Consider the following 18,540-nt stretch of genomic DNA (forward strand, 5'->3'; position numbering starts at 1 on the left):
GAAAATGAAAGAAGCAAATAAAAAAAAAGGAAAGATGAACATTTTTACTAAAAACACCAAGTAAGCTAACTCGAAAAGCAGCAGACACGAAATCACCAGAGTACGGGCTACTCAAGATGATATCAGAACAACAAAGTATGAAGCTGATGCACAAGCTGATATCGGAACAACAAAGTATGACTATGAACAGTAACATGTACAAAATACCGCATGACTTTTGTTCTCTTATATACAAACATCCGTCACTTGTCACTCTCAAACCAAAAACTAAAAAAAAAGGAAAAAGAAGTCAAGAAAAGATCTTGTATTTTACAAACAGATGTGCAAGGGTTTTGATGCTACCCTAGGCTTGATCCCCAAAATAGTTAGGCAAATAATGTACAAATTCTATTAGATGCAGCCGTGGATTCATGTATCATGAAAGCCACCAAATAGATTCAGAGTGGTGTTGATGCGATGTTGATCTTCTTCTCGAATAGGATTTTGTATCCTTCTTCTCTTTGTTGCTGGAGAGGCAATAGAGAGAGAGAGCATTGTTGATACATCATGGTCGTCATCTTCAGAACCAGATGGTTTATCTAGTCCGCCTTTGTCAACCGAAGGAAAAAACAATGGGAACATTCCCTCCTCTGATGGGAGCTTCTTACCACCCAAAGCTAGTTCAAGATCAGGGGTACGGGATCCTGACAAGTCGTCATCGACTGGAGGAAGGAAATACCTTGAGTTCTCCACCATCTTGGTCCCAACAGGGAAGGAATCCTGTGGAAAGAAGCACCTTTCAGTACATATTGAGCTCTCAGGCACCTCGTTGTTGTAGTTGATACCATCTCTTTGCTGTTCATCTAGGTAGGTGGCTGAAAATGGTTGCGTCGTAGGTAGCAACCTACATTCCGTACTTTGTTCTCTTAAACTGATAACATGACCTTCACTGTCACATTTCATTCTTTTGTGTTCCCGACCACCTTCTAGAGAGACAAAGGTTGCCTCCTGCAACATATTAGGTATGGTGCTCTTTGATGATTCACCACAATATACCGTTGGGAAAGAGTGCACACATTTAGTGCTAGGCTTTGAACCCCAGATGGAGAAATTTTCCTCCGACTCATCCTCTATTTTCACAAACCTCTTTTTTCCCTTACTCCCCTCCGTCCCTTCCTTACCTGCTTTTTGAAGAAGTTGAAACTTATAACAACAGTACAACGGATAAAACAATAAACATGTGGAATAACCAGTTAAGAATCACCTTCTCTGAAACCAGAAGCAGCCAAGTACTCCGGCAATGATTCATCAAGTTTTTGTTGTACACTATTTGCAAAAACATGAGGACTTTTTCCAACTTCAACATCAGTATCCTGCAAAAAATATTGGAAAGCTCTAAATTGCAATGCGATATTGAGCCAAATAAAAAAGTGAAACACAAAGAGATGGGCATTTCAAGTGCAAAAAGATTTTGACACTACAAAATACAGTAATAATATTCTAAATCCAGAATACTGAGACAATTTTGGTAAAAGAGAATGAAAACACGATTGCAGATTGATCATAGATGAAAAGTCAATCACAGTGAGCTGCATCTAGCATGCAAAGCATGATGAGGAAACATAAGTGCCACTTGCAGAATTAGTACATGTGGTTTACAGGATGTATTTTTCTTGTCAACTACAATTGGTGATTGACAAGATGAGGAAACACAATTACCATTGGTAGAGAGGAGAATATCAATCAGCGGATGTTGACAATTTCTTTTAAATGCACTCTGCACCATTACATCTTTTGTCCTGCTTGCAAATTCACCCTTGGAATATGTGGATACTTGTTTACAAACTCTGTATAAAGTAAATTTAATTTCATATTGCTGACAATTGCAGCATGGATTTCCAACTCCCATGTCGGTAGAATCAACTATCACAATACTCACAAAATAGCACGCTATACACAATCTTAGTTTGATCTGGATGACCTCCCAGAAATTGTGAAGAGTAAATAATAATTCTTTATTAATGATATCTATAAAAGTGGGTCAATTGTAAGTAGCAACATTCCAGGTATTAAAATCTGGGTCCAGCACCAGTGGTGGTCCCAAGTCCTCAGACAGATCAGTACAGTAGATATGCACCTATAATGTGTCAAAATGGGTCAGTTCAGATTAGAGTGCTCAACCATACCAGTGTCCAGCCCAACCAGTTCCAACTCAATATTTTATCAACTAAAACTTTTTTGCCAATTTTTTAGTCAATAATAAATAAAAATATGATTATACCATCTACTGCATACTGTGCCAAAACTACGCTGGTGAATGATCACATGATACGTGTTATTATAACAGATGAAATGCCATACCTCATGAATGGATAAATGTGACTCAACAAAAGGTGGTCAACAGCTTGGTAAGATCAAAGTATCTAACAGTCTGATAAGTATCAAAAATGAACTCTACCATATTACCACATGAATCCAGGCAACACACCTCAAATGTAAGGTTACATGTATATATCCCATTACATCAATATGGGTTATAGTTATGTAATTTATGTTACTTCTCATGAACGATGCATGGTGTTTCTTCCACCTTTATAAGCATGATACGATCTGCCATACAAGATAAAACTCAGAAACAATTAAACATATAAAATAATATCTAATAGCTATACATCATAACCAGTCCAATGCTGTTTCTAATTCTACCCTTCCTCTAGAAAAGAAATTAGGACATGACTGTGCAGGCAGTACAGAACTTGATACAACTGACATAAAAAGCAATTTAGTATCTAGAATTGAACTAGGTGCGTACATGTCAATGTTATTACAAAGTCAATATTTGAGCATTATTGAATATAAAGACATCTAACACAGAGCAATAAACCAAAAAAAAGCAAAAATCACTGTTTAGACCTTGCTCTTGTAAAGGAAAAAGAAATAGTACCGATTTAGTTCCATTGCTTTTCGATGCTGGACATATCTTTTCATAATCAAATGAGTAGAGATAATGTGAAGCATGATCTGATACTCCATTACTCTCTGTTTCAACAGTCACCATATCCAAAGAACTTTTAACCGAAGGGAAGTTCTCTGCATTGTGGGTATCATTGTCGGGAACAGTAGATGAAACAAACTGACAATTATCAATGGAATTGAATTTCAGTGTCCTGGCACCAGGTGTTTCATCATAAATAGAAAATTCTTTTGGTGGATACTGTTGGAGATCATGCTTCTGAAAAGTAGATAGTTCACAGGCATGATGAGAAGATAATTCTTGAACTTGTGACTCTAAATTTATCTTTGATCCAGAGGACTCCTGCTGCAAATTGGTGTAAGGTTTTGAAGAGTCCTGTTTCCTTACTTTGAAGATGCCCCAAAGAAAAAATAACATGTTCCAACCTAAAAAGCAGCATGCATAATGTTCCAACAGAGAGAATAATTCAGATGTGCTTAGAACCCTTAGAAAAACATAAATTTGCAAAATCATGTCTACGAAAAGAAAACCAGAGCCTTTCACATGTGCATTATGTTTAAGCATGAAAAGCATAATTAATACTTACGTTGTGAACTCTCAGGTAGCACATTCGATGGAAATATAAGAAGCTCCACCTCATTGATGCTCCCTTTGAAGGCTAAATCATTTTTTTGGGCAGCATCCAATAACTTCTGGTAAGATTTCTCATAACTGTAAAAAGAACAAGAACGAGATGGCTTATAAAGCATTATTCATTTAAAAGTAAATTGAAAATTTCTGCAATCCAGACCTCTCAGCATCTTTAGCAAAGAAATATAGACCAATATTATCTTCTTTAGGACCAGTCTCTTGAAACTGCAATGGCCACAAGCTAACCCGAGGAACTTCCTCCAATTGGATATTGCAAGGAAATCGGCATGCTACTTCATGCACTTTAGGCGATGCAAAATTTGATAAGTGAGCTTGAATTCCTTCGACAACTTCAGGAAATCTTCCAATTCTTAATATCTCAAAAGCACCCCTGCAAATAAAAAAAATGTGAGAGAAAAGATATATTTTACATTTCAAATGCTAAAAATATATGCTCTAGAATACACAAATATAATCTGAGAAGTTGAGGGAGTCAGACTGTCATACTGCCATATGAATTTATGCTCTGGAACTACAAGAAATCTGAAGTCAGTTGTCAGTGGAGAAGGGTGATCGGGCAAAATTTGAGCTGAGGACTTCTCATTCAACGCATCTGGATTTATTGGATTGACATTTAAATCCCCCACTCCAGGAACATATGAAGATTCAGTTAAGTGTTTGGTTTGCTCTGCATCAGATGCACTATCTGTTCTGCCATTGTCAGTGTCAGAAACTCTCAAGATCACTTTCCCATAAGGTGCTCCTTCTAATGGCAAGTCTTTCAGGCAACTTGAACTTGTCAAAGAGCTTCTGGAAGAATCTTCACAAATAATATTGTTTTTCAACAATTTACACTCAGACTGATCTACTGTTCTACTCATCTTGTTCTTTGAGATTGCTGCTTTGAGAGCATCTTTCCACTTATTTCTCTTATTAGTCCCATCTACCAAACCCACATCAACAGAAGACTTTGCAGCAGACATATTAGGCCTGTCAATTTGACCGCACTTTGCTTCTGTTAATTTAACATGACCAACTACATGATTAACCCCTGTAACAGCTGACCTTGAAGTTCCAGAAAAATCCTTGGTTGTATCATCTAAGTTACCCTGGTGGGAGGAGTCTATAGAAGGAGAAACACTGCTTCTAACTTCACCATCATCACTGCATGATACATAAGTGGCAGCAGAATTCACAAGAACAGCTTCCTTGTTGACAAATTCACCAGGCTTTTTATTCTCAGAATCACAAATCTCATTGCTTTTCCATTTAAATGATGACTGCTTTTTCACTTCCTTGAACCCTAACAAGTCAATAAAATGAAAAAAAATAGTATTATTAATGTTTAAAAACAAAATCATTAGCTGATCATAAGGAGATGCCAACTAAAAAGGTGCTCTAATTGAAGAGGACTGTTTACCTAAATTATTTTCTCTATCAAATCCTTTGCTGCTGCAAAGGATGCTAAGCTCAGACTTGTTACTTGCATTGCTGTTAGGTGGTGCAATCTTCACATCCAGCTTTGGAAGAGGTTTTCTACCAACTGGTGGTGGACTGATAAGTTGACGATCAAGATCAAAGGAGCTCTTTCTTTCCATAACACCTCTTTCTTTATTTGGATTGAAGCTTTTAGGGTCAGCTCGAGGTGTTTTAAGCGACTGAGCTTTGATTAATGATTTGACATTGTGATGACCTGAGCTCACACTCTTACATGATGCAGATCTGTTGACGGTTCTGATAAGCATCTGCTTTGTGTTACTTGACGTAGATTCTTTAGCTAGCTTTTGTGAGACACCTTCAACCAATTGCTTAACTTTTGGTTCCGCACTCTTCTTAAAAGAAACTTGCTTCGAGAGAAACCCTGCACACACGAAACAACAAAAATATGTTAAAATGCTAGTGTTTCACAAAAAATTATCCAAAATCAAATAAATCTTATACAGATTCAATGAAGCAAAAAGAAAAAACTTACCCCTAGGTGAATAAAGCTCCCTTCGAACATTTGAAGACTTAGAATCTAAAGTAAGAGAATGAGAGGTCTGGGAACTTTTTGTAGATTGATCTCCAGTCAATGAAGCTATAGTGGTTCCCTTTGTACCAGCCATATGCAAGTTTTTAAATGAATTTTCACGATCCAATGTAAGCAATCGAGAGGTCTGGGAACTGTTTGTAGAATGATCTCCAAGCGTTGAAGCTATGTTGGTTTGTTTAACTTGAGCCATATGCAAATTTTTAAATGAACTTTCACGAGAAAATTTTGTAGCTATCCTAGGACTGGCTGTCCTTAAAGGTTCATCACTTGTTTCAGAAGATTTCTTTTTAGTAACTGGACCTACGTCCACTCGGTCCATCTGCTTTTTGCTGGTTGTCCTTGGACTTTGAATTTGTTTACTGGACCCACATGCTTCTGGATTGGTTGACCTGGTGTCCAACTTTGGTGAACTCTCAGGATTCACAGAGCTTCCAAAATTCTGGATCTTCTTATTCAAATAACATATATTTGATGTTCCAGAAACAGACTCAGCTTTCTTCATCTTTTTTATTTCAACATCCTCCTTTTTCTGGCATTCTTCACATAGCCAATCTCGTTCAGGAACTTTATCCAACATAATTTGCATGCAGTAACTAATTAACAGTAAACAATTGCTTAGTGCAAGAGAGATCCAAATTGCAGAATAGACTTTTAAGAGAGAGAATTACAAACAAAAGATCTTACGTGTGCTCTGCACCATCGATGCATCTACTACAAGAAGCAAGAAGATCCTCACGACCAGCATCTCCACATATATCACATACATTTACCTTCATCACAATAAAACAAATATGTAGCCAGCATAATTAAGAAAACTACAAACAGTAAAAAGAGAACTAGAATCAAAGATAAACAGCACCCAAAAATAAAATAAGTACAACATTGAGAATCAGCATGAGGAAAGTTGTCACTAAAATAAGACACAAATGACATTTGACTGCCACAGCATCAGGGGGCTAGAGGCTGAGTGTAGCTTTGTTAAAACCACAATAGTGAAAACTAAACTTTGGCATCAGCTTTGAAGGTCTAGTATCATGTTGACATTTGGTTGTAAAATTCCACCTTGAAGTACTCCTGATTGCAAATAGTACCAAGTGACCAACCATATATTTCTACATTGACGATTTATTTACACAAGAACTCAACATTAACTAGACATTTCTACAATGACGGGTGGCTCAAGATGACGGGTGGCTCAAGAAATCAACATTAACTAGACATTTATTTCACATACATCACTCATCTACACCACAAAATGCCATAGCATCGATACCTGTGCAAAAATCATATAGAAGATGGCAATCAAATAAGTACAATCTTAAAGGTCACCACACTATGTAAAGATTACAGATCAACTTCGTTAGCACTCTGCAAAAAAATAGAATTGAGGCTCATAATTTTTACAGGCACAAAAAAACACTTAAAAATGAAGAATTATAAAGATGTTTTGCATATAGAACCTTGTGATTATGTTTACTAACCATTGAAGTTAACAAATTACCTTAAATAAAAGAATATATTTATAACAACTTCCCCGTTGCTTCTTTTGTGGCATGCAGAATCTTGGTTTTATTGCTTGACTAGATTAAAAAAAAAAAGATGTGCCTACTAAGCCATGAATCAAGTTTGAAATTTGATCATTAAGCTGATTTGCTGGAAAGCTCTACCTGATATAAGTGTTTAACAGCGAACAATTTAACAGTATTTTGAATGTGCAAAATCTCGAAGCCCCTGGCTTCTTTGAAATTGTCCTACAGCATCGATTGGTTAAGAGGGAATCTGGATCAATGCATGATATCTGTTCCGTAAGGATCAGATTTAATTATTATTTGTTTTAAAGGCAATCTTGATAATCTTATGTAACTTTGTGTTATGCTGCATCAGTTCCTTCCTCTATGCTTTCCTATGTTTTGGCTAAGAAATGATAATCTATCAAATATCAATTCTGTCCTTTATGCTTTCCAAAGTTTCAGCTAAGAGATTATCATCTCTCAAATCCTTGAAATATTTTGACCATGGTTCGTCTTACCGGGCCGTACCAATGTACTGACTAGTTGTTGGTACAATATGATATGTACCAACTCACTGACACATGGTACAATGAGACATACCGACAAACTGATATGAACCGCCCATACCGGGTGGTACGCCGTGATATAGAGAACCTTGATTAACATAACAAAAGATTTAGAGTCTTGCATTACTTTTTCACGAGTAGAAAGAGAGAGAATTTATGACTTCCTTGTACTCTAGAATTCATATAATTTCCAGGTCGATGCACATGCATTTTTACGGAACCTGATGAAGAAATAATAAAGTACTTACATCATACAACATGCTCTCCGGTTCAGAAGCTTGACCTGTCCCAGACTTGTAAAGATTGGATTTGGATCTGTCAAAGTCACTAGCAGATTCAAAGAATTGATCTCCATTCTTGAATTCCCCAGAAGACATGTTACTTCCGATTTGAATTGATTTAGTAGCTTCACTGTCAGAGAACACGACAGACTTCTGTCCATGATTGCCACCAGCAGAAAGCAGTACCTGGTATGAGGATTCAACATCAGCCACCAAGCAATCATGAGATTCTCCATGGACTTGGGATGGTTGATTTGCCTCTATACCATTGGAGTCAGCATTATGACAGGAAATAAGATCACTTCGACAAGGGGAATTTGAATCTAACTTTGGAGATATGTTCTTCATCAATGAAGTGTTTGTAAGGACAGAATTACTAGGAAGGCCTACATTAAGAGGACCAGGGCTCTTCTTGCGAGAAGATTCTTGAGGGAATGTGATCAGCTTCCTTGATTTAACCTGGTTTGCTTCCATATTACAACCACAAGATTCATGAGTGGTTTCGACTTGAATCACCATTTCAGTTTCTCTGACACCGAACTTACATGTTGACAACAAACTGCCTGATCTCTTCTCCAGTTCCAAATTATGATCTAAGCCTAGCATATTGGTATCTCCAGCCCCAGTGATGCACGAATCATTATTCGTGTAGCATCTGGACACATTGTGCTCTCCATCCAGTTCACCATGGTGTACATCAGCTCTTGAATAGTGGCATGACATTCCATCACCTGTAACAGGAATACGTCTTCCAAGAAACTTATATCCCTCAACTGCTTCAACAGTTGAAATCTCGGGGGGTATGTCAACATCTTCAGAAGTATCATATGTAAAAGAACTCCTCAATGTTGCTTTACTCTCTGCATTTTCAGTATATGAATCATTACTTGAACTTCCACTTAGCAAGTTGCTTGTTTCACTAACTGCAGTCTGCAGATCATCACATAACCTACTCTTGATACGAGTGAAAGAACAATTATCTGCTTCTTTCATTTGAAATGTATTATCAGAGGATCCACAATCAACATTTGACTCCATTGCTACTGCAATACGATGCATACAAGAGGAGCAAGGAGCAGAGCAAACATTACATGTCCCAGATTCCACCCTCATATCACCTACAAATATAAGTCGGCTTTGATCTGCAAATTTGCCCTATTGACCACGAATTGATTCAGAGTCATCATTAAATGAATGAGTACAGAAGAAAGGTGTAGCAATATATGAAATGAAAAGACAAATGAAATTATAAAATTCACATAAAAGGCAGCTGAATTTCAAAAGGTCCCTTCCACCAAAGGAAGCGATATCAAACTTTAAAAGAATCAGCACTAGAAAAACTCCATGCACAATAAAAGAACACATGCATGAAGTATGCAGTGTATTCAGGTGTATACATCATTAAAATTTAGAGACCATAAAACAGAGCCCTGGTTATTTCTGAGTCATCACCTACCTAAGGACTTCCAAACTTGTTTCTTTGATGCAGCCAACTCAATTTGACATATCACACACATTTACAATCTCAACATAAATCAAATGCAGAGAGTATTCACATCCAGTAAACAACTCTTTATGCCTTGGATCAGTCTAATTTTACAAGTTCTAAGGTCCTATTACCCACTTAGTATTAGCTTGCTCACATGTGTTATAATTTGACAACACATGTAGTAAGAAAAAGAATCTGGCACATATGTAAACAATCTAAGTGTCTTCAAAAACATGACACAAGGTTGCCTGGCATAATCAGGAAGACAGCATGACTATTAATGAAGAGATTTAACCATCTATTACCGGATACCTAGTGGTCCACTGTTTGAGAATCCCTAGTAGAACTTCATTTTTTTGTTTTTAAGTTTAATCCTCATCACTTTGTTCTTGAAATCTATTCTCATCCTTCTCCAATGATAAAAATGAGCAAATATGTCCACTAAGAATCAAGCACGATTGGTTCAACTAACCGCACATATGAGGGTTAGACACTGCAACACCAATTAATATTGTGATGTTGAGAACAATCTGACAAAAGAACTCAATAACAAGGGGGAAAAAACAAACTACTATCTTAAAGTCAAATAAGAAAAGAGGAATTCTTTTAGTATAAAAAATACAGAAAAACATATTATCAAGGCAGGTCTCTTTACCGAATTCATCCTCTGACGTCCACGATCTGCCTCCTCCAAAGGTCCTTCGATGTCAGAATTTGTCTTGATGATTGATGCCATCTAAAAGGAAATCAGAATGCACATCACATACCGCATCAAGAAACCAATAGCAAGAGGAGAAAGGACAGTGTGAACAAAGCAAATCTCGCATAAATGCGAAGATGCACATGCGTCGAAACGAAAGAACAGTGCAACTGTTACCATATTAACCATATTAAAAAGCAACGAGACGTGCATCTAAAATCAAGAACCAAACACCACCGGTCAGGTGAATATGAAACAGAACACACGGGAAAGAGATAGAATCTTTCTCATCGGAAAACAAAATGAATCTTGAAATCCCCCAACTTCGTCAAGAAATCCAGTCGTCGCCAAAAACCTAAGTAAACATCACGATCCCCCAGCAAATAATGAAAAAAAAGAATTCCAACAGCAACAACCCACCACAAAGAATCATCTGAATCCACAGACAACAACGAAATGTCCTAATCTCCGAAGAAAAACGATCCCTTACATCCCCAACGCAGAATCCCGATCTTGTTCAATAAAGAAGAAATCATTACATGCCTCCGGCTCAGCAACAGTGTTCTTCAGATCGTCCAGCGGCTTGAGGCTCCGCTCCGGCCGTTTCCTCATCCTACCACCTCAAGCAGGAGTACTATCGAGGACGTCGCATCTCCACAGCCGGCCTTACGGAGATCGGAGAGAACGAGAAGGGAAGCAAGCAGGCTAAATCGTACGCCGTCGGCGATATCGAGGGCCCCGTCAGCGACCGCCGAACTCCGCCGGATCTAAACCGAGGGTTTCTACTCGTGGAATCCACGGCGGAGACAAGACCAACAAAGGGGAAGAGAAGAGTAGACGAGAGAAGGGAAGACGGGAGAGAGTGTGCGAAAGGGGGCGTGGGAGTGAGGGCCCTCCCTCGGCTGCTATCTAAAGTTTAGGAAACAGAAAACAAAGAAACAGAAATCAAATATAAGAAACAAAAACAAAAAGTGTTTCCTGCATGCAAACCCCTTGGCCTTGATATTTTCGTACGTGGGAGCGGCGTGGCGGTGGAGATGTTGACGTGTGGTGGGCGATGATTCAAGGAGACTGCCGTGGGGCGGTGAAAGGGCTGAGGAATCCGATGAAGGCGTGGCTCATCTTTGAGATCCGTGCTCCCGGCTGGTCTTGGCCGTACCCGTGTTGGCGACTCCCGACATGGACGGCGACGGATCGTTCGGATGTATGGCCTCTCTCCAAAACTTGTGTCCCCATCGTTGACGGCGTCCGCGCGCCTACCGTTGACCCGAAATGATGGGTCCCGCATAATTGTCCAATAAAACAAAAGGTATAGCGAGGGGAACGACCCCGATGGTTTGTAAAAAAGCCATGATCTTTACGGGGATGAGGCGAGTAGCGCGTGGCTATGGGCTCTTCTTGCAGCACGGCAAAGAGCATGTCCGCGAGACGTGTCGGAATCTCCACCGTCCGATCATGTGGCTGGATTGTCATGACGATACGAGTATGATACGTGAGGTTCCCATACGAGTTCATGTCAGTCTCACACGAGAACCACTGGGGAGCCAAAAGTTACTGAGAGCGACTCGATCGTGGTACGTGTATTTGGACTCACTAAGAGAGAGAGAGCATACACGCCACAGAATTGACTTATCATAAAGAGTCGTGATATGAATGTGATTAAGATGATAACTTTGCGTTTGCTATCATCTGTCTTGTAAGGAATGGCCCCATGTCGATTCATATGGGGGCGTTATGGTTCGCAGTGCTTTGCATGTGTACATAAAGGAAAAGAAGGATCCGTGGTTTCTCGGGGGAATTGGCAATATGCATGCACTTGTGTTCTTTTAATGATTTGATGCATGGCCGAAATCCTCCAGGGAAAAGAATAGTAGGGTTCACCTCAAATAGAAGAAAGCTCCATAATAATAATACATATAAATATTAATTTTGTTGTTGTTCTTCTACGGCGTCTAAAGCAAAATCATTAGTGATGTATGTGCATAAATAATTCATCTGATTATATTTACGCAATAGTTGTTTAAGTTAATTCGTCATATCGATATGTCGAAAGAGATTAATAAATAAATGGCACATCAGATGGTTATTGTAACATTAATGTAGTTGACACTCTTTGCTTACGTCAATAAAAAATTAAATATAAAAATCAATCTCTCTTTACTAAATCTAATTCTAAACCCAAAAAATCTGATCAACCCTCTCTATAGATTCATTAGAAAACACCTAAGAGCACCCAATATGTATTCCTTTATATTTTTACTTCTCATCGAAATTATTATACATAGTATATTTATAGAAATAAATCATAATTTATTGAGAACTCGTAATCTAATATTTAGTCCAAGTTCAATTAGGATTTCTAATTTAATTAGGTCTCCTAAAATACTTACCAATTATTTATTTCTTGGATGAATGTGACACGGCTCGAGCATTTCGTGTGGGAATGTGCAATCTTAGTGAGATTCGAACATAAATGCCAAGGATGAGGCAATGAAGTGTCTTAAATGCTAAAGCTTACGGATGTTGTGTGTCATGTAATGCCATTGGGTGCAACCCAATTGTTTCTTCTTCTTCTTCTCCCTTTTACCAAAGTTTGTTCTTTACTCATGTCCATTTCCAAGGTGTCACTACTTCATGTCCGAAGTTTTGGAATGCGTCGATGAGGCACAACAATAACAGGTTCCATAAATTTCATGGTTTTATAGGCTTGTTGTGTTAATCACAAATGCGTGATTGCACACTCAACATTTTCGACCCAAGATATTCTCTAATTGCTAGCCAAAAAGATTATTGTCATTATCAACATGTAAAGGTCATTTCTTTGGCTTTAGTATCTTTTCTTCCTTCGTTTAGTCAAGTTTCAAGATTACTATTTTGGCTCCTCCCTCTTTTCTTGGTTAATGGATTTGGACACACCACAGCCAATCTAGACTCGATCAACTCCTCTATGCCCTATACATACCTACCCCGACGAAGTTTGGAAACAATTCATTTGCTTTTGCAAATTCTAATAGCATATATTTAATTTCCCATATTATTTATATATATATACATATATAATGCCATAACACTTACGCAGCTTCACCATCTAGTGAGCGTAATTAATCTCACAATAGGTGATGAGTGAGAGAATCATACAACTCCAAAAATAAGATTAACTAATACGATATCAATCGTAATAAAATCTAAAGATTATTTACATTAATCTTTCGTAAGAGCATAGAAAAGCTTTCCCTTTCACGTCACAGTAAATTGTATTTCACGTTGTTGGGAAGTCCTCCGGTAGGACCCATGATGTATGTGGTGAAGATGAGTGAGAGCACAGTGACAGCAACAGCTCCCTCCCCGGGGGTTTCATTTCTACATTGACCGAAGGACACAACTCTCAACCATGCATCCACGTTTCCCCCGACCTCCTCCTCTTCTTCTTGTCACCCAACCACCCCTGCAGCAATCGAACACCACAAAGTAATGACTCGTCGTTATCTCTAAAATAGTTTAGGCTTTTAAGAATCAATTTATAATATAGTTTTTTAACTTACAGTCAGTAAATCAATTAATCAGTAATTATATTAGTAATGAAAGGACGAATAATTCTCTAGACCTAAATATATATATAATTATTTATTAATATAATCCTATTTAATTTTGTAAAGTTCGTAGGTCTTCTATTGAATGGTCGGTAATGACCTCGGTAATATTCAATTAAGCTGATTAACTCGTATTTAATAGCCTCACGAAGCCTAATAATAGTTCACCCATCTCAGTTTTAATCTTATTAGGATTATGATTAGGATTATGATTAGAGAACTATTGAGAGTATCAGGTGCTGTCGGAAGACGACGACATATGATTGACACGGGAGTATCTAATTTATTACAATCTAATCATATGAACCTTGATCATGATATAATATTTTTTTCAACCAATAATGATGCCTCGTAATCTTTAACTCAGCCTACTCAAATATGACAACTCATCAATATATTCCCTGCATAAAGTTAAAGCTGTTTTAAGGTACTTTTCTTCGTAACCAAGGAATACATTAAAGGAGTTGGTTAGTGAATATTTCTTCATGACCAAGGAATGCATTAAAGGAGTTGGTTAGCAACTGTGAATACTTAATTTCGAAATTCCCTATGTATGAAGGGTTGTTTCATGCACTAGTACTTATGTTGGTGTTTAGGACTTAGAAAGGACTTTAGAAACTGATGATATTTTGGGATAAGCTCTCTTGGAATGCTCCTATAAACTCTATATCTCTTGAATGCGTTCTTGAGTGGTGAGTCTTTTATTTTCTAGTTCTGTATCCTTGTTTAATTTTCGTTGAGTAATGAATTTTCTATATCCCATTATGATTTTAAACTTGGTAGTGAGCTACTTTTTGTTTTTATCAAAGTTGTTTTGTTAGTTCGTTCCTTTTCTATTCGACAAACTGTACTATCGGTTTTCTTTCAAATTCTATTCTACTATACCCCCCCCACACCCCCCCCCCATTCTGCATCACACCGGTATCAGTTTGGTATCAGAGCTAAAGGCTAGAGATCATGGCAAGGTGAAATGGGAAAAGATATAGTTGGTGAAGGTAGCAACCATGAAGATGATGCTGAGTCATTGAGGCTGCAGCTATGAAGATTGCTGCATAGTCTATAAGAAAAGAATAAATAATCGAAGAACTTCAAAGTAGACAAAACCAGCATGAAAATGATATCCATGAATATACTTCTAATGAAGATACACCTCCTCTCCCAAAGGAGTCGAAAAGATGTCGGATAAGAAATAGAGTCCAAGACGAGTGGTAGAATAAATATAACCCAAGATTGGAGATACCAAAGTTTGAAGGTAAAATCAATGTTGATGACTTTATCGATTGACTTAATACAATAGAAATTTTTTTTATTTTCATGAACCACCAGAACAAAAGAAAGTCAAACTTGTGACACTAAAACTTAAATGGAATGCATCTTTTTGGTGGGAAAATCTGAAGAAACAAAGAGAACGTGAGGGGAAGAGTAAAATCGTGACATGAGAAAAAAATGAAAAGGAAGCTGAAGAGAAAATATTTACTTCATAATTATAAGCAAGAGATCTTTCTCAAAATCCATGATTTCAAGCAAAAATATCTTAGTGTGAAGGAGTATGCTGTAGAATTCGATAATCTAATATTAAAAGGAGAGTTTGTGAACCGGAAAAGTAAACTATTACAAAATACTTAGGAGGTCTGAAATATGAGATTGCTAAAGTGGTTCAACTATAGCCATATTGGTCTTTAAATGATGTGAGCAAGTTGGCTTTAAAAGTTAAAAATCAATAAAAGTTTAAAAGAAGTTCTCGATACGGTTCAAAAGAAAGCTATATAAAATGAGGAAGTTCCAAGCCTACTATCGAAAGCAAGATGATATCAAAAGTGCAAGAAAGGGTGAAGAATTTGTTGGCAGTAAAAAAACACCAAATTCTTTTATCCCAAGTGATCGAAAATGCTTCAAATGTCATAGTTTTGAGCATATTACTTCAGATTATCCAAATAGGAGAATTGTAACTTTAGTTGAAGATCATAGTGATGGAGGAGATGATGAAGCCGAAGATGAACTAAAATATGATGAAGATAAGGAAGAGGTTACTTATGTAGATCATGGTTTATCTATTGTATTGAAACGTAGCTTGCAAGTGTCTTATGTGGCCGATGATGAAAGTTGGATGCGAAAAAATATGTTTCACACTAAATGCACTTATCTTGGCAATGTGTGCTTGGTGATCATCGACAGCGGCAGTTTTAAGAACGTGGTTTCTTTGAAGATAGTGCAGAAGCTAAAGTTGGACACAATCTCTCATCCACATCCATATCAATTATATTGGTTGCAAAAACGAAATGACATCAAGGTAACTAAAAGATATTTAGTTTCATTTTCTATTGGCAAGTATTATAAAGATGAAGTGTCGTGTGATGTTGCTTGTATGGATGCTTATCATTTGCTATTGGGAAGACCTTGGCATTATGATCAAAGGATGTTGTATGATGGTTATAAACATACTTATTATTTTAAGGTGAATGAAAAGAAGATTATCTTAGCTCCATTACAATCTTCCGAAATTAGTACATCAAAGAAGGAAGTTAGTGCTTTTATGTCTTATAGTAAATACAAATGTAAATTAGACAAGGGTGGTCATGTTTTGGCCCTGATGGTAGTAGAGGAGAACGAACAACAAAAGGAGACACTGAAAATCATAAAACCAATCCTAGAGGAATTTCAAGATCTTATACCAGAAGAGATTCCACATGACCTTCCACCTTTGAGATACATCCAGCATCATATAGATCTTATTCCGGGGGTTGTTCTACCTAATAAGGCAGCATATAGAATGAGTCAAGGAGCATATAGAATTTCAAAGGCAAGTTGATGAATTGATGGAAAAAAGGGTTAATTCGAGAGAGCATGAGTCCTTGTGCGGTTGCTGCCTTGTTGGTGCCTAAGAAGGATGGTTCTTGGAGAATGTGTGTGGATAGCCGCACTATCAATAAAATCACAGTGGATTATCATTTTCCTATTCCAAGGTTAGATGATCTACTTGATTAATTATGTGGTGCTTCTATTTTCTCTAAAATTAATTTGAGGAGTGGCTATCACCAAATAAGAATGAGGCTTGGATATGAGTGGAAAACAACATTTAAAACTAGAGAAGACTTATATGAATGATTGGTTATGTCATTTGGGCTATCTAATGCTCCTATCACTTTCATGAGATTTATGAATCACATACTTAAGCCATGCATTGGAATATTTATTATAGTTTACTTTGATGATATATTAGTATACAATAAGACTGAAGAAGAGCATATGACTCATCTTAAATAGATCTTTTTTATTTTGAGATAACAAAAGCTTTATGCTAATACGAAGAAGTTTGATTTTTTTACTCATAGTGTGGTGTTTTTGGGGTATGTTATTTCAAAAAATGGAATCATGATGGATCAAAGCAAGGTAGAAGCTATTCTCAAATGGCCAACACTTGCTTCAGTACATGATGTGAGGAGTTTCCATGGCTCAACTTCCTTTTATAGAAGATTTATCAAGGGTTTTAGCTTTATTGTTGCTCCAATCACCGAATGTCTGAAATATGATAAATTCAAATGAACTAACGAGGCTAATGATGCTTTTGAGCATTTAAAAAGAAAGGTGAATGAAGCTCCTTTCTTAGTTCTATCAAATTTTGATAATGTGTTTGAGGTTGAATGTGATGTCTCTAATGTGGGAATTGGTGCTGTTTTGAGTCAAGACGGAAAGCCTATTGCCTTTTTTAGTGAGAAGCTGAATGCTATGAGAAGGAAATATTCTACCTATGACAAGAAGTTTTGTCATTTATCGAGCTTTATCTCATTGGAGTCAGTATCTTCTTGCAAAGCCATTTGTCCTATATTCTGATCATAAAGCTTTAAAGTTCATTAATCAGCAGCACAAGCTAAACAAAAGGCATACAGCTTGGGTGGAGTTCTTACAATATTATAACTTTACAATAAAGCACAAATCTGGTGTTCAAAATATAGTTGCTGATGCATTGAGCATAAAACATTCTTTATTATCAGCAATGGAAGTCAAAGTGGTTGAATTTGAGACGTTCAAAGATCTATATGAGAATGATGTAGATTTCGGCTCAATATGGCAGAATTATAAATCAGGTTCCTTTCAACAATTTTCTATCTTTGATGGTTTTCTTTTTCGAGCTAATGCCTTGTGTGTTCCATCTTGTTCTTTGAGATAATTAATTCTAATTGAAGTACATGGTGGTGTTTTGGGAGGACATTTCGGTAGAGACAAGACTCTAGCTCTTGTTCAATCAAATTTCTATTGGCCTAAGATATTCAAAGATGTGGAGAGATATATGAAGTAATGCCAAGTGTGTCATTTGACAAAAACAAAAAGTCAAAATTCTAGTTTGTACACTCCATTGCCAGTGCCAAATGCTCCATAGGAGGATGTGAGTCTTGATTTCGTTTTGGGATTGTCAAGAACTCAAAGGAACAAGGATTCTATCATGGTTGTTGTTGACAGATTTTCAAAAATGTCTTACTTTGTTCCTTGCAATAAATCGAATGATACATCTTATATTGCTGATTTGTATTTTAAGGAGATTGTTAAATTGCATGGTATTCCAAGAACTATGGTGTCTGATCGAGATTCAAAATTTGTTAGTCATTTTCGGAGAACTCTTTGGAGGAAGCTGGGTACTTCTTTGAATTTCAACAGCTCGCATCATCCACAAACCGATGGGAAAACTAAGGTAACGAACGGAAGCTTAGGAAATTTGCTTAGAAGCTATGTTGGTAAGAATATTAAGCAGTGGGATATCATTCTTTCACAACTTGAGTTTGCCTATAATCA

At 37.1% G+C, this 18,540-nt stretch overlaps 1 protein-coding gene across 4 annotated transcripts; it reads right to left on the reverse strand.

The window, feature by feature from the left end:
* Positions 1 to 159: 159 nt before the first annotated feature.
* Positions 160 to 11,052, reverse strand: LOC135652137 (protein PARALOG OF AIPP2-like). Of its 4 annotated transcripts, none has more exons than XM_065172873.1 (12): positions 10,706 to 11,052; positions 10,118 to 10,198; positions 7,941 to 9,128; positions 6,300 to 6,385; positions 5,556 to 6,208; positions 5,004 to 5,444; positions 4,091 to 4,886; positions 3,744 to 3,974; positions 3,540 to 3,664; positions 2,924 to 3,378; positions 1,244 to 1,352; positions 160 to 1,160 (listed from the first exon to the last, which is right to left on the reverse strand). In XM_065172873.1, the coding sequence occupies exons 1-12, from the start codon at positions 10,772 to 10,774 to the stop codon at positions 409 to 411; spliced, it is 4,986 nt and encodes a 1,661-aa protein (XP_065028945.1). In that variant the 5' UTR covers positions 10,775 to 11,052; the 3' UTR covers positions 160 to 408. The 4 variants fall into 4 exon arrangements, with proteins under 4 accessions (XP_065028945.1, XP_065028950.1, XP_065028955.1 ...); XM_065172878.1 differs by having other exon boundaries at positions 10,702 to 11,052; XM_065172883.1 differs by having other exon boundaries at positions 10,653 to 11,052.
* Positions 11,053 to 18,540: the final 7,488 nt, after the last annotated feature.

Source organism: Musa acuminata, chromosome BXJ1-4 (genome assembly GCF_036884655.1).
Source record: "Musa acuminata AAA Group cultivar baxijiao chromosome BXJ1-4, Cavendish_Baxijiao_AAA, whole genome shotgun sequence".
Lineage (NCBI taxonomy): Eukaryota > Viridiplantae > Streptophyta > Magnoliopsida > Zingiberales > Musaceae > Musa > Musa acuminata.

Excerpts from the sequence above, each read along its gene's own strand:
- LOC135652137 (XM_065172873.1), bottom strand. The coding sequence starts at position 10,774 with ATGAGGAAACGGCCGGAGCGGAGCCTCAAGCCGCTGGACGATCTGAAG. Across the intron at positions 9,129-10,117 it reads GACGTCAGAGGATGAATTCG|GGCAAATTTGCAGATCAAAG; the intron begins GTAAAGAGACCT and ends CGTGGTCAATAG. Across the intron at positions 3,665-3,743 it reads TTTGCTAAAGATGCTGAGAG|TTATGAGAAATCTTACCAGA; the intron begins GTCTGGATTGCA and ends TTCTTTTTACAG.